We start from the raw sequence: 23,325 nt of genomic DNA, 5'->3' as shown, positions 1-23,325 counted from the left end.
ATTATGTCCCAATGGCTTCAAAATAAGGGCAGCTCTAGGGCTGGCATACATTTTTGCCTCTTCTGATGCAAGGAAACTGCAGATAGAAGACCTCCCCTGATCCATCCCTACATATCTGTTTTACATCAATTGCCTCTGGGGCAGTGACAGTATAGCAGTGATAGTGGTGATATTTTACATTGCTGCATTGAGGAAACCTTTAGTGGCAGACCTCCTTCTCCACCTTTGAGAGGGAGGTCTATGAGCGGAGAAGGAAGGCATCGCCCAACGGCCTCTCATCTGTGCTCAGGTGCCAGGGATTGCTATTTCATCTATTTCTTATGAATTGCTGGTCTAGAGCCACTGCATATTCAAAGAAATACTTTTGGGGCTACTTGGTGCCAGCATTCTGAGTGGTTTAGTTAGTATTTGGTTGGTTTTATTTTGATATGTTTTGTGCTTAAATATTGTTGAACGATGAGTTACTGGCTTTAATTTCAGTAATGTGCATATATTTGTCTAGCTGATGTGTTTCAGTGTAGGTAACATATGAAGCCCTCTTTCAGCACAGATACAGAAGTGAATATGAACTGAAAACCTGAATTATATTAATTACATTATTTAATTATCATAATTTCTTCAGTCGTCCAGAGTTCATATAACAAGAGCTGTACTGGAACAGTTTTTATCTTTTGCAAAATATTTGGATGGCCTCTCACATGGAGCACCTTTATTAAAGCAATTATGTGATCATATCCTTTTCAACCCTGCTATTTGGATACATACTCCTGCAAAGGTCAGTGAATAGTGTGTTGTATAAAGTCCTTATTTAAACTGTTGATTCATCAGTATAAGCGTACAGTCATACCTCGGGTTGCGTTAGCTGTGGGTTGTGTATTTTCATCTTAAGAACGCAGCAGACCCAGAAGTGTTTACTTCCTGGTTTTGTCATGCGCATATGTGCAGAAGTGTTCTCCGTGCTTCACACATGCACAGAAGTGTTCTGCACACATCGCGTGTGTGCAGAAGCGCTCTATCGGCGCTTCACACATGCTCAGAAGCGCTGCTCTGGATGCGTACTTTTCAGGGTTCAAGCAGCACCCCAGAATGGATCAGGTACGTATCCAGAGGTACCACTGTATAAGTGTATAATTTAGCAGTATAACTGTTAAAATAATCAAATGGGCTTCCACTGTGGCTCAATCTAAGTAGCAAAACAACAACAAAACTTATGTTTTGCAGAGTGTAATCCACCCTGATAATTTTATTGAAATGTGAAATATAAATTTATTAACAAACACACACTCCCTATATGAAAGAGATTATTCTATAATATGTAGTATAAAAATCAGTAGCATATTAGTAGCTTGGACTTTTTTTCATATAGAAATTTCAAAATTTCAAGACTATTTACTTCTGAATAGTATAGAAAAGTGAAAATCTATAAATTCATTGCCCAAGATACCCTGAAGACTAAAATCCTTTTATTGTCTAAGATTGTTTAGAAAGGGACAGGGCTCCACATGACAATCCTACCCTTTGTATCCCCATGTGTGTCAACTCCACCACTAATCTTTTCCGCATTGAAGGTAACATCTGAAGCAAGATTCTTGATGCATTTGGCTAAGAACACTTAAATTCCTCTTCACAATTAGGAACCCTGACACAGGAATCTCATTTGTTTGGAGGATTATAAGCATGCTCAGCCAGGCTTGCGAAACACCCCCCATCAAGCCTTTCCACTCAGTACAGCTCTCTCATTGGACAACAAGCCAGAGTACACCTCTGATGCAGTGCAGTGTGTAAAACTTTCACATTTCTCACTTAGAAATTTTCAAAATAAGGAAGGAAAGAGCTGCTGTTCGAGCCAGATGTCTTAAGTTTGAAAATGTGAGAAGTAGCATGTAAAATAAATAAATACATACATACAGATGAGGGCTCTGATTTTTTTTTAATTGTCAACATGACTATACCTAAGTTAGCAGAATTTTGGCTAGATTTATTAGTGATTTAGTTTTTTTTAATGAAAGCAAGATCTGTGATACGTGCCAGGAAGAATATATACATATAAACAACCAACCTCTTTCCCTCCCCATTCTGTATTTGTTTTATCTTGTGAATTGCTACCATGCTTGTGTAATGATTACTTTAGGTTGAGCTACAATCTGCATAAGGTAACTTTTATCATTAATTATTTTATATATTACACTTCTGAATTTACCTAATGACTTATGGCCATATAAATAGAAAAATGAAATGAGTTGATTCATGATTTATTTACAGTATAATTAGAAATTGAATTTATTGATTCCATGTGTCCTTTTTATAATATTCTTCAGGTTCAGCTCTCGCTGTATACATACTTGTCTGCTGAATTCATTGGCACTGCTACAATCTACACTACGATACGTAGAGTAGGAACAGTATTACAGTTAATGCACACACTGAAATACTACTACTGGGTGGTTAATCCTGCGGATAGCAGTGGCATTACTCCTAAAGGTTTGGGTAAGCATAATAAACTTAGAAACAGTAGGGGTCTGTAAATAATTGTGTCAATATGTTCATTTATACTGCTAAAAATAGTTTTCTTATGAGTTGAACTCTGAAACTTCGTAGTAAGAAGCCTCTTTTAAACCGATGTTCTCTTTTTGATTGATTGCATAGGAAGCTTTTAATTAGCAGCACAAGTGCAATTTGAATAAAGGGAGGTTTGGACATTTGTAATATGTGAAGTATTGTTTTGTGACATATGGTTTCTAAAGCTAATTTAGAGTGCATTAAATTATGAGAAGAAACTAAAACAGCAGGAAAAGATTTAAGATGCAGATTTTAAATACCAGTACAGTATTATGGTGAATTGGTTGCTAGCAGGTTAAAACATTGAAAGGAATCCCCTTGTTTAAGGAATATTAACACCACACATTTTAGATATGCTGTAGTATTATTTTGAAATGTTAATTTCATGCACAGTACAATGTTAAATTTGTTGAAGATTCCTGTGGTCTCTACTCAATTCTCATCTTTCTTGAACTGTTGCCCCTCTCAGTACAGCTGATTATTCTCTCTTGCTTGTCTCCCCCTATGGCCATAGGTCTCTGTTCTGCTGTCCTTGGCTGGTTCTCCGATTACTCTTCCATTATTTCCATTGGGGGAAAGTTTGTCTTATCTCCAGTTGTATCCCTCAGAGATCTTTCCACACTATCCCATAGTTTTGATTATGTGGTGACTTTCCTTAAATCCTTACTTATACCCTTGGGTTTTGTCTTCTTATCCTTAGCTTCAGAGCCGTGGTGGGGACGCCCCTATTATTTCTTTGCTTTTATATCCTGATGCATTATGGAATCATAGTTTGAAGGAACCTCCAAGCTCTCAGTCAGTTCAGGAATCTTGTAACCAACCTTTCTGAAGTGATCTGTTTCCACTTTTGAGCAGTTCTTGCCACTAGGGCATTACTTCTAATGTTTAGCTAAAATTTGTTGTCCCACAATTTCCAGCCATTGGTTTCAATCCTGCCATTTAGAGCAACAGAGAGAAAAAATTGTGCCGTCTCTTGAATAGCCACCCTTAGAGTAGTGCTAAGGTGATGTACTCCTGAGAATGTTGCCTATTTTTAAATTCTATTTTTCAGTTTTAAGTCAGATTTCTTGTAGTCTGAAGGGGGTGGGGAGACACTCAGAGCAAAAGGAAAACACAAGAAGCTAGTACTTTGATGATGCCTTGTTGATGATGCAAAGCATAGGCCTGATTCACATGTCATAGTAAGCCAAACTATGGCTTACTGAGACCTCTTGAATGTGCTTTCTCCCAAAGAGGAGCTCTCACCCACTTTGCCACTCTCTGGTCTTTTTAGCTTAGTGTGGCACGGCAGATAAGTCAAGGCATAGCCTGTCATCTGAACCTAGTTAGGCTCTTTCCTCAACCACCAGAACTAGCCTAGGTTTGTTATTTGTTACAGCTCATGGTTAAGGAGGAGAGGGCTTAACTGTGACCCTGGGTTCTGTCAACTCACTAAGACAAACCTTCACTTACCGTGCTTGCTGTGCCATGCCAAGCTAAAAGGACTGGGGAAGAGCAAAGCAGCTTTTATTTTCCAGGGAGCTTGCACATTCACACAAAGCCATGCTTTGACATCTGTGGTTTTTTCCTTGCGCTCTACATGCCTGAAACTGTCTTCCAAAATGCTGCTTCTCCCTCTTCTTTGAATAATTTCCCATGAAGTATTTTGTTTAACCACTTACTCTCTATCCCCTGCTGAAACGTAAGTGTATGCATTTCTGAAGTGGATTTTCCAGTTTACCCACACTCACTCTCCTCTCTCTGTTGTCTCCTTTAGGTCAAATTGTAGATTGTAATCTCTTTTGGGCTGCAATGTGTCCTAATGCATGAAGTTTTAAAAAGTTCAAATCAATGGCAGTACATAAAAATGCTGAAGTCACTTAAAATAGTTGTATATGTTACATTTGAGCTGCTCTTTCATGTTTTTCAGAAGGTCCTCGGCCATCACAGAAGGAAATCATATCACTGCGTGCATTCATGCTTTTATTTTTGAAACAGCTGATTTTGAAGGTAACATTTTAAAATATTATTGGGCATAGCCAATGAAAATAAACATCTGATGTTAAAACTTCATTGATGATGAAATCTTAAATTGGTCAAATTGTAACAAAGATCAATTAAATCATTTCTGTAGGATCGAGGTGTCAAAGAAGATGAACTACAAAGTATATTAAATTATTTGCTAACAATGCATGAGGTAAGCTTGTAATTGTTAAAAATACAGATCTCTTAACTTGTATTTTGTGTTAACTTCACAGAAATAGTATTCTTCTAATATCTTATGTGTTATTTAGGATGAAAACATACATGATGTACTTCAGCTGCTAGTGGCATTAATGTCTGAACATCCGGCATCCATGATACCTGCCTTTGATCAACGAAATGGGATACGGTAAAATTAACAACAATAATGATATTCTCTCATTTTCCTTAGAAATGAAATTTGTAACATTCTATGTCTTCAAATAGATTTAATGCATCATAGCAATTGATTAGTATGCATAACATATAATTCAGAATTCACCAATGCATAATAATTCAAAATAAAACAATATAATATATTTTCTATTTAAAAGTTTATGTCTGATGTGCTGTACAGGTGGTTCATTCAGTTCTTATAGGTAGAAATTACAGTAGTCAGTGATATCCCTGCAGTAAAAAAAAAACTAACAAAGACAGCCACAAGTGTGGGTGGCATACTTTGTTTTCCTGCAAAATTTTCTTTAAAGCAAAGATAAAACAACTGTACATACAATCATATAATTGTCTCTGAATATTCCACAGAGCTTTGTCAAAGTGAATATGCTAAAATCATCACAATCTTAACAAACACCAAATGATATATAATACCCTCCATAGTCCAAGTGAAAGAAGTGTGCATGCCATGCTTTTATTGTAGAAACGTGTGCAAATAAAAGATGCTTCTGTAAACTGAACCACTGTGATTGATTTGGATGAGGCTGAGGTGTCCTGCTTGCCACTGCTGACCCAGTACCAGCACGAAACTTCATAACTGAGGAATGCCCCAATGCACCCATTCACACTGCAGCTGGATGAAAGCTGCTGCCTACAATATCCCTGTTGGCAATCACCAGTGGAAAATTTGTCAGTTGGGATATCGAGGGGGTAAGGTAGGACTGTTTAAGCAATGAGTCTGGTTCATACCTCTTTGCTGCACCAGCTTGGGATCTTGGGTGGCAAATAAATATTTTCTTTTTGCTCTAGCCACCCAGGTCAACAGAAGCAGCAGGGTTTGGTGACTTCACTCTGATCCATTAAGCTCTACCAGTGCTGGCCAGGGGCTTAGATTGCCTCTGTAGTCTTGATTTACTTGTACCTCCCCCCAAATGGAATTGTTCTTCTGAGTGACTACTTTTGTCTGATTTTATCCTGCAGAGTGATTTATAAATTATTGGCCTCAAAAAGCGAGAGCATCTGGGTGCAGGCACTGAAGGTGCTAGGATATTTTCTCAAACACCTGGGTCATAAGTAAGTGCACTGATTCAATTACTAATATGTTCTTCAGACAGCTAAACAAAAGGGTCTGAGATACAAAATTTTCCATTTTTTACCCTTAAAAAGTAAAGTTTAGTCATTTATTTTTTCTTTAGCTCTTTTTATTTAATTTATGTATTTTATTCATCTTTCTCACTCTTCCAAAGTGTGGGAGTTGTGGCATACTTTGATAGCAATCTATACTGTCAAAAGCCATGTAAGGTAGTAAAATTTGAGAATTTCAAATCAAGTGAACTTATACAGTGTGCAATAAGTTTGTCAAATTGAGACTTGCTGAATTGATTTTTGTTTTGGAATAAAAGTATATTTTATATTACAATAGTTGCAATGGAAATTTCTTTAAACCAATCTCAAATTAAAAGCCCTTGTTCATTTTTTAACAAATTTTGATGGGCACAAATATTTTTTCAACATTTTTTTATTTATTTAAATACAATAATTTGTTATCTCTATTAAACAGATCAACAGCAGATTTTTCTCGTGGTAAATTCCATATTTATGTTTTTCTCTAGGCGAAAAGTTGAAATCATGCATACTCACAGTCTGTTCACACTTCTTGGAGAGAGATTGATGTTGCATACGAATACTGTGACCATTACAACTTACAACACACTTTATGAGGTACACATTACTCTAGTGCTATCAAATTCATTTGTAAATGATTTGGTGTAAAACTGCTGGTCAGAGAAGGAAATGTAACAATCTTGTATTGTAGATTTTGACAGAACAAGTTTGTACACAAGTCGTTCATAAACCACACCCGGAGCCTGATTCTACAGTGAAAATTCAGAATCCAAGTAAGAATATTTTGATATTGAGACATTGTTGTATTTTTTTTAAGTCAATCGTATCTTACACAGGAACATTTTCATTAAGTCCTTTGGATGAATGCTTGATTATAGGCAATTGACAGCCGACAGGTTGTTATCAAACTACTTGAGGAATGCTGTTTCAGAGTTTCCTCTGTCCTAATGGAAAGCTAGGTAGATTCCAGAGTGTATGAATAATGTAAGGATTACTCCTCTGTTGTGTTCTACTCTTTCCTTACTCCTTTATTTCTCATGTTACTATTTTTTGAACTCCTCCTGCCTTCCAGTTTCTTGTCCTCCACCATCAGAAGCCGAAAGTTGATAGGAAAGAAAACTGTGATAAGCTTGAGGGGGGGGGGAGTTTTCTGATGTGATCCGTCTTTTCCATCCCTTCCTTTCAAAAAAGAGGATGGTGTTGATAATATATTGGACTTTTGGCATAAGTGACTGCTGGTTATGACTTTAAAGACGCTCAGATTTTTAGTTTTTTTTAATTAAATGCAGTATGCTAGTTAGAATTTATTTTGGAACAGGTAGCTAAAATGGTAGATGCTCCCTTTCTGTCTATTTCCATATATCAGTCTATTTATAAGGTTATATATATTTTAGGAAACAACCATATTTGCACAGTTTTATAGAAGCTAAAACATTTGTGTCTAATTCAGTGACTTTGTTTCTTAATTATTCAAAAATATAATTCATGCATTTTCTCTTTTAAAGTGATTCTCAAGGTTGTGGCAACTTTATTAAAGAATTCAACTCCAAGTGCAGAACTAATGGAAGTTCGCCGCTTGTTTTTATCAGATATGATAAAACTTTTCAGTAACAGCCGTGAAAATAGGAGGTATGCCAGTAATCTTTATTCTCTTTTTTGTGTGAAGCTCATCAATGTTATTTTTATCTGGGTGGAGGGGTGTGCAGCTATAGTTGTGTAAACTCAGCTTTATGTAAACTTTTGAAAAAAATCCAGAAAGAATAATTTCAAATCTCAGCATATTTTCCCTGGATATGTAATGTGAAGCTGAGAGGCAAACAAAACTTAATTAAAAGAAATACAAGTTGTAATATTTTAGAATGGAATGCTTTGAATGAATATTTCGAATGAAATATTCAGGCTTTACTTACGTCTGTAACAAATGGAAATGTTCAAATGCCATGTGATCATATTGTAACTATTTTATTTTAGATGTTTACTTCAGTGTTCAGTGTGGCAGGACTGGATGTTCTCTCTGGGATATATCAACCCAAAGAACTCTGAAGAGCAGAAAATTACTGAGATGGTGTACAACATCTTCCGCATTCTTTTGTACCATGCAATAAAGTATGAGTGGGGAGGATGGAGGGTCTGGGTTGATACTCTTTCCATAGCCCATTCCAAGGTAAGAGTCAGTTTTGGAAGTTCAGTTTAGCTGCTGTCATAGTAGCCAACATGCCATAGATAGAATTTAGTGCCATCTTGTGGATAGTATGAAATATGACCATTTACCACTGCCTTGGATTATTTTCACTATAGCTCTTCCATCAGCTGCATCTATGCAATTAAGCATAGCAATATACAATTATAGACTTCAACATATCACATAGATCTGCTTGCCATAATTTGGTATCTTAACTCAAAATTCAACATCTTAACACAGCGTATATGAACACTTACATAAATGTTGTTATATAATATTATTATATTACTAGTTAAATAAAGGAGAAATACTGATAATTGAGTATAATACAAAAATCCTCTAAATTGTAAATTTTCTTTACATTATTCAATAAAATATATTTTAAGATATCTTGCTGTCGTCTCCCTTCCTTAGTTCCTATGTAGTGAACCAGTTTTGCAATTAATGTAGATTCCTAGTTTTTATCAATCTTTTCATTGATAGTTGGTATAATCAGTGCATCATGGCTGCATCCAATGCTGTCATTCCATTCGTGGATCAGGCTCGTGGATCAGTTGTTCAGTATAACTCCCCCTTCCTCTTCCCTCCCCTGTAGCTCCCTATTTGGGGAGTTCAGGGGAAGGTGATAGGAAGGGGAAGTCCCATTGTACAAGTAGAGTTCAGAGCATAATGTTGGATACAGGCCATTACTTTTGCAGATAGGAAAAGATTTTCCTACTGAGATATAAGTAGACTACATTACTTACATAAGTTTTATAATTTATAAAACATTACTTACATAAGTTTTATAATATAAGTAATGTATAAGTAGACTACATTACTTACATAAGTTTTATAATTGTTTTCATAAAGATTCTTTATATTATATGTCAATTTTATTTAAATCCTAAGTATCTTATCACTTTTTCCCTTCACTTACATTTAAATTTTTACTTTATCTGTTTTTCTGGGTTCTTGGTGACATTAGCCTCTAATAGTTCCACCCCCCCCCTTTGTTAATAACCTGCTAAGAGTCCATACTCTGTTCTGTTTCACTCAAGGAACACAGTGGCTTAGATAGTGTTCCAACATTTTTAATGTTAGTTAAATATGTAAGTATTGACTTTTCTCCTAAAATTGTAATTTGTTTGTATTAAGGTCACCTATGAAGCTCACAAAGAGTACCTAGCAAAAATGTATGAGGAATATCAAAGACAAGAAGAGGAGAATATAAAGAAGGGGAAAAAGGGGAATGTTAGCACTATCTCAGGCCTTTCATCTCAGACAACAGGAGCAAAAGGTGGAATAGAAATTCGTGAAATTGAAGATCTCTCACAAAGCCAAAGCCCAGAAAGTGAAACGGACTACCCTGTTGGTACAGATACTAGGGATTTACTTATTGCAACAAAAGTATCTGATGATGTGCTTGGAAGCTCAGATAGACCAGGGGGTGGTGTGCATGTAGAAGTTCACGATCTATTAGTTGACATAAAAGCAGAAAAGGTAGAAGCCACAGAAGTAAAGCTGGACGATATGGATTTATCACCAGAGACTTTGGTAACCAGAGAGAATGGTGCCCTTGTGGAAGTAGAATCCTTATTGGACAATGTATATAGTGCTGCAGTTGAAAAACTTCAGAACAATGTTCACGGAAGTGTAGGCATAATTAAGAAAAGTGAAGAGAAGGACAATGGTCCCTTGATAACACTAGCTGATGAGAAAGATGAACCTTCTAACAATACCTCATTTCTTTTTGATAAAATACCCGGCCAAGAGGAGAAATTGCTCCCTGAACTGTCCAGCAATCACATTACTATTGCAAATATGCAAGAGACTCAGATGCACCTTGGTGTGAATGATGACCTTGGACTCCTCGCTCACATGACTGGTAGTGCTGACATAGCATGTAGCTCAAGCATAATAGAAGATAAAGAATTCAAGATTCATACCTCTGTGGATGCAATGGGCACAATTTCTGAGAGAGACCTGGCTTCATCATCCAAAGGATTAGAATATGCAGAAATGGTTGCTACAACTCTTGAGACTGAGTCTTCCAGTGGTAAAACTGTACCAAATGTAGATGCAGGGAGTATTATATCAGATACGGAAAGATCTGATGATGGGAAAGAAGTGGGGAAGGAAATAAGAAAAATCCAAACCACCACTACAACCCAAGTAAGTTTTTTACACATTGGTACGATGACAATGTTACTATATTATTAAATTTATTAATAAAGTGTGTGTCTATATTTTATGTATATTGGTTATAAAAGAGAAGTAAATGCCTATACAACCTCACTCATCAGTTTCATGTAGATACGAATCGGTGTAGAGCATGAGACTGTTCATCTCCGCGTCTTGGGTTTGAGCCCTACATTGGGCGAAGGTTTCCTGCCTTGCAGGGTGTTGGACTAGATGACCCTCATGGTCCTTTCTGACTCTACAATTCTAGGAAACGAGTCAAGGACAGAGGCTACTAGAATGAAATGAGATGGAAAGATGCAGACCCCCATAGTGCGAATGCCATGGAGAGGAGCAAACCTTCTGGAACTGGCATTGCAAATAGTAGTGAAACTACTGTAACACTCTGCCATGACTCCCAAGCAATCAACCAGAGTGTGCTTTCTCTGAAACTTTATATTTGCAGAATTTTGCAACTGAAGAAGACTTTATTGACTTTGTTTCACTCTCACTCTCTGGCATTTATTTAAAATAATGCTTTATAAATAAAGCTGTTGCCATATATTGGAGGAACATTTTTATCTAGACATTACTCAATGCTGTTTCAGTTAAGAAATATACAAAGCATGCTTCCACAGAGAATAGCAAATTTTCTAACTGTGAGGGATCTATGTCTAGATGAGAAAAACAGTAAATAGTAGCCAGGAATAAACCATAAAGTGAGCACTGTGCAGATAATCACAGAAATTCATTTTGACTCCCTTTGGGAATTAGACTGAAAGGAAGGAGGAATGTGGGGGTTTAGGATAGTTACCCAGTCATAAAAAAGACACCGTGTACAATTCCAGAAGATGTTCTGGCATGTAAGGCAGGCTGGGTCAGTATTATGATCAATATAATGTACTGCATATGTGGGGCTGAGGGAAAATAGTTTGCTGAAGAACTCTTGGTGATTTCATGGTAGAAAGTCACATTGGGTCCACCTATTAAAAACAAAACATTGTAGTAGCTGGGTCTCTTAGGCACTACGATTCCTTTTTGCAGACTAGAGAATGGTATGCTGATTCTTCTTACCCTGCCTAATGATTCTCTAAATGACACCAATTTTGACGATAGCCAGTCAGAAATTCAAGATATGCCACCTGGGCACAAATACCATTGAGTGCAATGGGATGCTGTTAGGAAGAGCAACACTCTCCTCTCAAACTGAAAATAGTTCAAGTGCACTCTCACATGCAGTGCTTTTACCCATGACTCCTACAATTTTTCTTCTTCTGTCTGACAAGTGAGAACCTCACACATGGAGAATAAATAAGAGTCTCTTCATTGCAATTATTTCTCCTATTTGAGTCGAGATGCTTTGAGATGGACTTGAATAAAACTTTACAGAATGGATGCATACACCTCTGCTAAGGCAGCCTTTTGGAGGCAGGTGCTCCATAATTTGCTTCCAGGGTTGTAGACAGCCATGATGTACCCTTTCTGGACCCAGCATTTGTATGTCCCTGAGAGCATATTCACAACTGTTGGACTTACCTGTAAAAAGTATCTTTCTTTGAGTAAAAAGGTGGTTTCAGGCCTCACTCTATCTTTGACTGCCTAGTCTAAGTAGCTCTGTTTCCAAGTTGCCTTCAGCATCCAGAGAAGTCCTGTTAGTGCTATCTGTTGCTGGTGTGGTGTGTTTTTTTTATCCTCCCTGTGTTGAGTGTGAGTGTTTGCAGCTTGGACAGTTGGGAATAAAATGTTCTAATTCAGCTGCATTCCTACCTGCAAGTGCTAGAGGGAGCTCATGACATGGAAACACATTCTGGAGCACATTCTGGCTCCTCAAGGCCACCTCAGCAAAGGTGCATGTGCCCATCATGTAAAGTTTTGTTCAAATCCAACTGACAGCAGATTTTCATTTGAAGAAAAATACCTTTCACAGATTAAGCCTGTGTTTCTTTTCAGTGCAAAGGTGTGTAGAAACCTTGTCCCTGCCAGCTGTGTTATAGAGGATAAAAGTTTGCTCTTTTGTAATTGCCCTCTTTCATTTTTTCTTGATAGTCTTTCTGCTGGCAAATGGGAGATTTTAGCCCTCCAGACGTTTTCGGACTTCAACTCCCAGCATCCCCAATATGGCTAATGGTCAGGGATGGTGGGAGTTGTAGGCTAGCAACATCTGTGGGGCCACAGATTCTCTACCCCTGAATTACATGTATATGGCAAAGAATAGTCAGTAGATCTTATTACAATTTTATTGCAGAGGTGCTGTATGGCTTGGAGAGATTTGTATGGAGATTTGCATGGTGTGGAGAAAGTGAATAAGGATCCCCCCCCCAATCTCTCATAATAAGAGAACCTGGGGTCATCCAGTGAAGCTGAAAGTTGGAAGATTCAGGACAGTCAAATGAAATTGCTTCTTCAAGCAGCGCATAGTTAAAGCTATGGAGTTCACTCAGACAGGATGTAGTGATGGCTGCCAACTTGGATGACTTTAAAAGAGGGTTATACAAATTCATGGAGGATACTACTACCAGCCACGATGATTGTGTTCTACCTCCACTGCCTGAGAGAGCATGCCTCTGTATGTCAGATGTTGGCATCTGCAGTTTGAGGAGAATGCTGTTGCACTCGAGTTCTGCTTACAGGCTTCCCATTGGCATCTGTTTGGTCAAAGGATGCTGGACTAGAGGGGCATTTGGTCTGATCACAGCAGGCTCTTATATTCTTATGATAAGTAAAAGGAGTTATACTAGGAGTAATATTGTGAGTAATGGTTTCCATTTATTTTGCACATCAAAATCATTTCTTCTTGTAGAAGAAACAACTGTCCTTGTACAGTATTACAAAGGCAAATACTTTTCATGAGAAGTTAATCCCAATTTAAAACAGTACTGAGGAGCTGGACTTTGGTTAATTATAAATGAATGTTCTTAAATGCAAACTAATTATTTTATTTGTTGCATTTAGACTGTTTACATGTAAAACTTCATATATCCTTAATGCTGATCCAGTATCTTGTTCAGTCACTTTGGAGGTCGTGCTCAGAAGTGTTTTCAGTAGTCTAGCACGAGAAAGTAATTCTGCTAATTAGTTTTTGCTGGCCGTTGAATATTTGCCTAGTAATTATCCTTGACACTTCATTCTCTTCCTTTCTTTACCAAGCAAACTGAATTATGACCTTGAGAATAAAACATTATACAGTGGAGGCTGATATATAATCTAGAAATCTACATTAGCAATATTGAATCAATCAACATCAACAAAATAGCTATCTGAATACCTACAGAATGTGGTTCAAAACCACATAGTTGGAACTATGCTTACTGACTACAAAACACTGATGTGTCAAGGAACGAAAGTGATTCCTGTTTGTTAATGATCAAGCAAAATGCTGTGGCAGCTTTTTGGCCATCTCCCAAACTAGGTCTAATCCATCAAAAACAATAATTTAAAGTATGTGGCTTCATGTGTTCTATTTTAATTGTTTCAATAATACCACAAATTAGGGTATTGTTTGTTATGAAATAAAGACTTTAAAAATAGAAGTAATCTAAGAGCTGTACAGAGGTTTGCCAATCCTATGTTTATCTGCTTGCAGTTCAATGAGTTATTTCAGAAACAGAATGTTGACACTATTTCTACAGCAGCACAATTCCTTGTCAGTGAAGGATACCTAGGCCTTGAGACCTGGAAACAACCCTAGATCACACAATAGATTTGTTTTACATGCAAGCTGTCTTGACCTTCTTTGCAATACTACAACTTGCACTCCTATTAAAAAAACCATATTTGTGATTGCCCTGTTCACATTTGTCTACATCAGTGCACACTTAGAGACAATCGGGACTGCTCATGAATAGAATAAAATTCAGTATGTTGTAATCCCAAGTAAAATTCTACAGTAGGAAAGAAACAGTATGTAGGGTGTAGGCTTGGTTTTCCTCTTATGGCAGGGGTATGTCTTTCTATTCCTGCATTCAAGCAGCTACACTTTGTGTACCATTCTCTTTTATTTATTAAATTTCCAACCCACCCTTCCTTCCAAAAAAGCCCAGCATGGCAGACCCCAAAGTGGTAAGACAATAAAATAAAAATATACTTACAGTATCTAAAAACCGTGGTAAACAGTCACTAGTCAACACCAGCTGGAAACTACCTAGCAATAGCAGCACCAACATGTTCTCCCCTGCTGATTGTAGGGCCCAAGATGGTGGTTATTAGGGAAGGTGATTTTTGAGGTACTAAGGTCCCAAGTCATATAAGACTTTGTATGCTACCACTAACAGTTTGAATTGGGCACATCAGCTCATAGCCAGTGTAGCACTTTCAGAAGTGGTGACACATGGTCACATCAAGCTACCCCACTTCCCAACCTAGCAGCCACATTCTGCACTACCTGCAGCCTCTGGGCCGTCCTCAAGGGTGACCTTGCATTACAGTAGACAAGGCAGTTGAACATTTGTGTGGTTCAAGTAGTAAGTACCATTGTTTACATAGTCAGAAGTGCAACATGCATCCACAAGAGGGGAGGTTCAGTAGATTCAGGGTAAACCCCCAAGTTTGCAGAAGTATCAAATATCTTTATTAGAAGTAACATTGCTGATCAGAGCATATCTGGGTGACTTTGTCAAGTTATGGATGTCCCATTTTAAGGAAGCTGTTGACAAACTAGAGGGCAATAGGATAATGAGGGCATTTGGAAACCAAGTTGCACAGAAGTGGTTGAAAGATGTTAAGCCTGGATAATAGAAAATGAAGAGGACACATGAAACATGTTTTCAAATATCTGAAGGGCTGTCATGTAGAAGATGGTGCAAACATCTGCTAGGAGCACAATAGCTACAAGATTCCTGCGTTGAGCAGGGCTTGGACTAGATGCCTTCCAACTCTAGCATTCTATGATTTCAAAGCAGTGCTGTGGGGCTGGGTGGAATTCACATACCTATTTTCCCAACGCAGACAGGATGAAAATAGCTACTGGGTTGGATTTAGATCAAGAAAAAGAGCATATCAGGGAAGAGTCAAACACATTTTCTGTAGCACTACTAGAGGACCCTCCTGGCTGCTTTTAAACCAACCAACCAACCAAACGGCACATAATCAGCTTTTGAATAGCTTTCTAGCAAGCTCACATGATAAAACCTGTGTGTTTTGTATCTGTTCCTGCCAGGATAATGGTCTTCCACTTAAAAAGTGAGGAAACTTAACTAATGCTTTGTTTACTGCAAAATGTAATTATAATATTTAATAAAGTCAAACTTAGTCCTGATATTTACTTACCTACTTACTTACTTAAAGCATTTTAATGCTGCTCTTCAACTGAAAAAGGCTCCTAGAGCAGCTTAGAAATTTCAGGGTTAAGGTCAGGTCTCACAAAATACAAAGAATGTGGCAGGAAGGAGGGAGAAAGCAAACTGGCACTAGTTCTTAGAGACAAAATGCATGCTTTTACCTACAAAAGGCTTCATAGGTGGTATTGTTGTTGTTGTTTAGTCGTTTAGTCGTGTCCGACTCTTCGTGACCCCATGGACCATAGCACGCCAGGCACTCCTGTCTTCCACTGCCTCCCGTAGTTTGGTCAAACTCATGTTCGTAGCTTCGAGAACACTGTCCAACCATCTTGTCCTCTGTCGTCCCCTATACTACTAATAGGTGGTATTAGAACAGGACAAAATTGTTTAAGTGAGGATGGCTATAGACTACAGTAATTTATACTGCTTTCATTGTTTTATTTAATTATGAAGAAAGATCGCATTAAATATGTGTGTTTTAGTTCCCATGTGTGACCAGTGCCAGAATTTGCATTGAATGTTTTAAATATATTTACTGCTTATTTAGGCTGTGCAAGGTCGATCTATTACACAACAGGATAGAGACCTGCGGGTTGATTTGGGATTTCGGGGAATGCCCATGACAGAAGAACAGAGGCGACAGTTCAGTCCCGGTCCACGAACAACAATGTTTCGTATTCCAGAATTTAAATGGTCCCCAATGCACCAGAGGCTACTTACTGATTTGCTTTTTGCTTTAGAAACTGATGTGCATGTTTGGAGAAGGTAAGGGGCCACGGATTATTTTATATCATTATTTCACTAGTATAATAATAAAACCATTGTTGCTTGTTAATTACACTGGGCAGTTAAGCTTACTGCTGTGGAAGCTGTTAATGTATACCTTTACCTAGCTTCTTGAATGAGTACCATGCTTCCTGCTCTTCGTAAAGTAAATTTTCTGTCTGACATTTACTACACACATTCAGCATGGTTAGTAATATAGCTTCAAGAATGGTGGGACTCAAGGTGACATTCCTGGTTCTCTTCTCCTGATCCCGTGAGGAAGGTTGGCTGAGAGAAAGAGAGTGACTAGCTAGCCCAAGTGCATTTTAATGTCAAGTGGAGATTTGAGCCATTGTCTCCCAGGTCTTAATCCACTTACCGGTAATATCCTCCACCTTACTCCACATTCTTGAAGAGAAGATATAGAAAATAACTACGGTAACTGGGATACAGAGGAGAGAAATACTCTTTTCCCCTTAGGCCTTGAAGCATATTAGGTTTTTGTTGTTGTTAATAGTCCTGTGTAGCAGCTTATAGAATAGCCAGTTTAAGCTACATACACTCTTATATCGGGGTCAGGGAATAAGCTGTATGGAACTTTGTGGGGCTTCCATAAGCTGGAAGGAAGTTTGGTTCGTTTTGTTTCCAGTTGTAGGTGTGTCATTAATGTATCATATGTGTTGGCTGACAGGATATTAAAAAGAAAGTTGGATGGTAGCATTTCAGAACTTATTTGCAAGGCTACCTTTTAAAAACAGTTTTCATTGTGATTTCTTGCTGTTAATAAACCTTTATGTTGGTTTTGATCTTTGTATTAGAAATCTATTCTAGAATTTTCCTAACACATTTTTCCTCAATTATTTTTTGTAGCCATTCCACAAAGTCTGTCATGGATTTTGTCAATAGCAATGAAAATATTATTTTTGTACATAACACTATCCACCTCATTTCCCAAATGGTAGACAATATTATCATTGCTTGTGGAGGAATTCTACCATTGTTGTCTGCAGCAACATCCCCAACTGTAAGTACAATATTTCCATCTAGTGGGTATGTTGAAAATTGCATGCCAAGAACAATGTGTCAGATGCTTTGTTTTTGGAAGTTTCCTTTAAAACAAGAAAATGTACATTAAAAAAAAAGTTAAGAAAGTTAATTTTAATCAAACATGTTCTTAACCAATTTATATAGATGATGCTGTATTAAAGCAATGATTTATTTTTGAAACAGAACAGTTTTCAAACTCTCTGGGAAAATTAATCGCCACAATTTCTAGAGCAAAACCGTTTTTCACCTAGCTTATCCCATTTAGAATCATTATAGAATGATTTCCTAAAATATCTCAATGGAGGTACTAAACATGTCAAGATAAATATGTCTTTCATTTGGGAGCATATTCCATTTAGGCGTCTTTTAAAGACGAAGTATGTAGACCCTGTTGTTGCAGGTGCTGTATGTGGAATTCTCCTGTTGGATACAGTACAAACAAGCACATTTCAAATGCCTTGACCACTGCTTCCTTGTGGCACTAACACCTTCTTTAGATTTATTGCTGCAATCTTACATCAAATTTACAAACATGGGCCTATTAGATGTGTACAATGGCTTGCACACATCCAGTGGCGCTTCTTGTCTTCCCTTCATTTTACCCCCAAAACATCACAGTATATTTTAAAGAGTGTCTGAAACTGCCTCATGTTTCAAGAATACTTGAGAGCAGGACAGAGAACTAAAATGAGAGACTTCTGAGCACATAATTCTGGATCTCAGTCACAGCTTTACTTACATTATGCATAAAATGCTTACTTATTTAATAAAATGTACACACCATTGAATTGTAATGAAACCTCTAAGTTGTTTACAACAATTATTAAATATAAATATGAATAAATAAGACAGGTCACCATTCTAAAGGCAACATATTGCGATACAGAATTAAGTTTTGATCAGTATTTCTTCCCCTAACTTCCCAATTAGCCCAATGTTCAACCTTGTGTCCCCAGATGTTGTTGACTGCAACCCCCATTGGCCTTGACAGATGACTAAGTTGGCCGTGTTTGATGGGTGCTGTAGTCCAGCAACATCTGAGCACCCAAGGTTGAAGAGCAGGGAAGTGGGAATGGGGCTGTAGAGTTCTGGGGTTATAGAATGTGAGGTGGCACTCACATCTTCTGTATTAACCTCCTACTTGAACAAATCCCAGGAGTGGAATGAGGAGCAGGCTGGACTAGAACCTTTCTCCTTGATGCATATGATGATGATCATTAACCTCCAGGAAATTGCTTAAATGAATGAATATAAAAAAGAGAGAGAAAAGATACCTCACTAGCAGCCTGGAGTGATGGAGTCCACTCTTCCACATGTCTTACTAGCCTCTTGGCATTTCATGTGAGGGGTATCAATTATGGATGTGCTCAGTTCCTGGCAAACTTCATAAAAAGAATCTGGTGTTTCCAATAAAGCACAGGTTCTTTTCTGGTCAGTAGAAGAGAGAACGTCTCTTGATCTTTAAGCTGCCTTGGCATATTTTTTTGCAGTAAAAATGCAAAATTTGGTGTAAGATAGATTTCCTGGTTAAAAACAATGAGACCACAACAATCATGAATAGACTGTACAAATTGGCAAACAAGAGGAGTTTGTTTAAGGTCATACAAGACACAATTACAGCATGAATTACAGCACAAATACAGTGTATTGCCTTTAGATTTTGATAGGAATGTGAGAATAGAATAGGTTAGATTCAAAATGCTACCTTGGGCACCCCCAGTGGGATCTGAGACTTTCATTTGAACAGCAAATGTCTTTCACCTAGTTGTGAGCTGCTTTTGAAAAAAATTTCTGAGTTTCAAAAGTGGTTTGCCAAATGTAAGTCTAGAGCTCCATTTAGCATGCAAAATTGCTATTTGGATCAGGGCTCTTGAAATTTGATTTAAAATGTAGAAATGTTCTAGTATTCACACAGCCGCTATTTTGGTAATGCATGGTAGATAACCATGTTGCTTTCTCAGCCAAATGACTGACAAGGCACACTTCACAGTACTGCAGCTGATCTGTGAATACTCTTTGGGAAGTGATTCATGGCACGGAGCAAAGATGGTACCATTCAGCAGTTGCTTAGAACTATTTTGCAGCTCAGGATGGTGAATGTAAATATAAAACTGTAAAAATTACCAGCAAATCACAAGATCCTTGCATCAGGCAAATTTTTGGGTTTCAAAATGTCTTAGAGGCACCAAGTGCTTCATTTTACTTTGATGGAGGGGTTGCCTTTGAAGGTAGGGAGCGGGTGGCGCTGTGGTCTAAACCAGTGCTCCCCAACCTTTTTATCGCCGCGGACCAGTCAACGTTTGATCATTTTACCGCGGCCCGCTGAAGGGGGGGGCGTTGATTGTTTATATTTTATTTAGATCGTTTTTATTTAATAATTTTAATTAAATTGTATTTAAATGTTCCTTGGGCGGCCCGGTACCAATTGATCCACGGGCCGGTCCCGGTCCGTGGCCCGGGGGTTGAGGACCACTGGTCTAAACTACTGAGCCTCTTTGGCTTGCTTATCAGAAGGTTGGCGGTTCGAATCCCCATGACGGAGTGAGCTCCCATTGTTCTGTCCCAGCTCCTGCCAACCTAGCAGTTTGAAAGCATGCCAGTGCAAGTAGATGAATAGATACCCGTGTGGCGGGAAGGTACACAGCATTTCTGTGCACTCTGGCTTCCGTCACAGTGTTCTGTTGTGCCAGAAGCGGTTTAGTCATGCTGGCCACATGACCCGGAAAGCTGTCTGCAGACAAACACCAGCTTCCTCAGCCTGAAAGCAAGATGAGCACCACAACCCTGTAGTCGCCTTTGACTGGACTTAACTGTCCAGGGGTTTTTTCTTCACCTTCACCTTTACCTGTCTTTGAAGAATTTAAAGTTTACAAATAGCAAGCCAGGCCTTTCCCCCTTCCCCCCCATTTTGGTAATTCTGACTTCTAGCTTTTACTAAGAAAAACATATTTATTCTTGGTATATTTATTCTTTGTTCATCTATTTGTGTATATTGAACTGCATAGGTCAAATGATATCTAATTTTAAGTTTGAACTTCAGAGTTTGTTTTCAAGAGGTTGCTTTTAAAAATTAAAACATTCAAATTGTAAAGTAAAATACATGATTTTAGAGTATTAGTTACTACTTTGCATTGTATTTTTAATTTGACTGTAACATTTCTTTTTCTTTTTGTTGTGATCTGTTGTCTGCTTTGTCTGTTGCATGTCCAGGGTTCTAAGGTTAGTATTACTGCTACAAGTTTCAGTTCATAGCTTTTAGAATTTATTTTCTTTCTTACGCATTTTTCAGTTATCCAGCCTTTGATAGAATGAAGTAAATAATATCTGCATTATGAAATTGTTCATAACACTGTAAATATATTGATCTTGAGTCGGAGATGCCATCTTCACAACATTATCACAGGGCACCACATACAATACTTTGATTCAGATGCATCAAAATGTGGGAGGACATACCATCCACTTTGTATTATTGTGCTTTCACCTACATGATCTGTGTTTAGTGGGTTCCCATGTGTGTGGTGGATCAAGGGTCTTAATAAACATGCTATTGTTTCAGGAAAATACTCATTCAAGATTAGTTTTACTGCAGGCCTAATTTTTATTGGAAAAATATCAATGAAAAATCTAAACAAATTGACCGGTTATTTTTTAACTGTTATTTATGCTTGGATCGTTAGCACTTGCATAGTAAGAGATCTGTTTTGAGTATTCACATTGTTTTATGAAATTGGCAACATTAGCATAGAATAGACCTTAAAAGGGGAGGAGGACAAAGTGTTATCTCCTCCCCAAAGGATCTATTTTTGCAGAAAAGAGTTTGGAGGGTACAAAAATTTGTGCTGGGTAGAAGGAAGATATTCTAATCACAGACATGGACAGTCCAAAGCTCTGTATCCACAGTCCAGCTCAATTTGTTGATTTGGGATCATATAAGTAAATAGAATTCATTCACACAGGCCTTATCTTTATATATTGTGGTGGTTGTTTAGTGTATTTATATTCTGGCTTTCTCCCAAGTTGGATTCAAGGTAGCTTACAACATTTTAAAACAACTTTATAAATACAAATTACAGTCAAACCTCAGTTCTCGAATGGCTCCATTGCTGAACATTTCGACTCTCAAATGCCAAAACCTGAAAGTTAGCGTTCTGGTTTTCGAATATTTTTCAGACCTCAAACGGCTTCTGAGGTGCGTTTCTCCCCCCCCCCCCATTGAAATTGCTGACAGCCCTTTGATTTTCGGTTTTCGAATGTTTTGGAAGTTGAAGGATCCTCTGGAATGGATTACATTCAAAAACAGAGGTTCCACTGCAATAAAAATAAGCTTCTTAAAAGCAATGGAGGCTGTGGGACAAGCGGGTGAAGAAGAGAAACTTTGGGTGGGTGCTTGATCTGGCACCTGGATCAAGTTTATATGTTAAATAGCATGGGGGACAAGATGGAGACCTGAGGGACCCTGCGTGTCAATGACTATGGGTTGAACAGGAATTTCCTAGCATCACTTTCTGAACTCGTCCCTCCAAGAGCGACTGGAGCCACTGTAAAGCAGTGGCTCCAGGTCTCATCTCACAGGCGGTGCAGAAGGATACCACATAGACTTGGGAGGAATCCTAAGCCTTGCAGGACTACCAAAAATAGAAGAAACCCATAAGTGGAAGGGGAAACCGAAAACAATCTATTCAGAACTGAGAATGCCCAGTGAACATTAAATGTTGACTGATTGATAGGGGAGGGGAAGTAGAAATCTCAGGATGAAGTGGCTACAAACCTGAACAGGCTCACCATTACAACATTTTGTTGCAGGCAAAAGTGCATCCTATTGGAAGTTTTGTAATGTAGGTGAACAATATCTGCATCCAGATGCGCATTTAGGATTCTCTGTATTTTACTGTCCTTCATTGCAATAGAATGCTGTATGGCCTTGTTGTAAGACAATGCAGTCATCGCAAGAACTGAAGTGTTTCCCCACTAATTTACACTAAATATAAAGCATTTGCTTTATTTTTCGCTCAGTAGTGGGGCTATATCATTAACTATGATGGTTTGTGTTGTGCCACAACATGGTTATAGTCTCTTTGCAATCCCCGATTGGCTGGGATGCTCTCATGCAGTGTAGGGGAGAGGTGAAACAAGAGCTATGAAAAGGAATGAAAAAGATACAGTTAGGCAGGTGTTTGAAGGGATTTCACATTCCTAAATTTTAAAGAGGAAAAAAAATTCTAGTTTACATGTGAAATCCGGTGAAATAATTTCTTAACAAGACAATAATGGGAGCACTTACTAAAATCGTTGACTTCTTTCCCCTTTTAATGAGAGCAAAATCATATTCCAAATTATTTGTAAGTTGAAATGGACCTTCCTATTCAGTTTACATTCTTAAAAACTAACTATAATTTATAAATGTGGAACACAACGGGTTTAAATAATAAATCAGAGCAAATTTCTTTGGGCTTGTTTATAATAGCCTTGGTGTTCTATAGTCCCCCACATATGACTGGGTATAATCTTCAAAATAACTGTTTTGGGTGTAGAGTGGCACTATTAATAATGTTTTTCTGGGATAGTTGCAATGTAACAGTTGACACTCATACCACTTTTGGAAGTGATCTTGTGACTTTGTGGACATGGAAAAGGATGGATTTTCTAGTTATGGTCTTGTAAACAGGATTTAGTCGCAAGATTGCCCTTGGATTGCTAAATAATTTAATTGTAACTTTTGTGTATACATGCACTCATAAGAACAATCTGACAAGTCATTGCATGAAATAAATGTGTGTATGTATGTATGCATGCGATCAATGCACTTTATTTGTG

General features: G+C 37.9%; 1 protein-coding gene across 9 annotated transcripts in view; it reads left to right on the top strand.

Moving 5' to 3' along the window:
- The window catches only part of NBEA (neurobeachin), a 354,996-nt gene that overhangs the window by 67,173 nt on the left and 264,498 nt on the right, over nt 1–23,325 (top strand). For 6 of the 9 annotated variants that reach the window (XM_060273784.1, XM_035114659.2, XM_035114658.2 and 3 more), the window contains exons 12-25: nt 623–775; nt 2,319–2,487; nt 4,469–4,548; nt 4,673–4,735; nt 4,833–4,930; nt 5,935–6,027; nt 6,567–6,675; nt 6,770–6,851; nt 7,584–7,707; nt 8,050–8,242; nt 9,398–10,414; nt 16,244–16,461; nt 17,332–17,485; nt 20,719–20,727. In XM_060273784.1, the coding sequence (XP_060129767.1) occupies nt 623–775; nt 2,319–2,487; nt 4,469–4,548; nt 4,673–4,735; nt 4,833–4,930; nt 5,935–6,027; nt 6,567–6,675; nt 6,770–6,851; nt 7,584–7,707; nt 8,050–8,242; nt 9,398–10,414; nt 16,244–16,461; nt 17,332–17,485; nt 20,719–20,727 (2,562 nt within the window). The remainder of the gene's footprint in view (nt 1–622; nt 776–2,318; nt 2,488–4,468; nt 4,549–4,672; nt 4,736–4,832; nt 4,931–5,934; nt 6,028–6,566; nt 6,676–6,769; nt 6,852–7,583; nt 7,708–8,049; nt 8,243–9,397; nt 10,415–16,243; nt 16,462–17,331; nt 17,486–20,718; nt 20,728–23,325) is intronic. The other 3 variants (XM_035114666.2, XM_060273783.1, XM_035114662.2) reach the window with 1 other exon arrangement.

This window comes from Zootoca vivipara, chromosome 4, assembly GCF_963506605.1.
Source record: "Zootoca vivipara chromosome 4, rZooViv1.1, whole genome shotgun sequence".
Classification (NCBI taxonomy): domain Eukaryota; kingdom Metazoa; phylum Chordata; class Lepidosauria; order Squamata; family Lacertidae; genus Zootoca; species Zootoca vivipara.
This window is presented reverse-complemented; position numbering and strand designations above follow the sequence as displayed.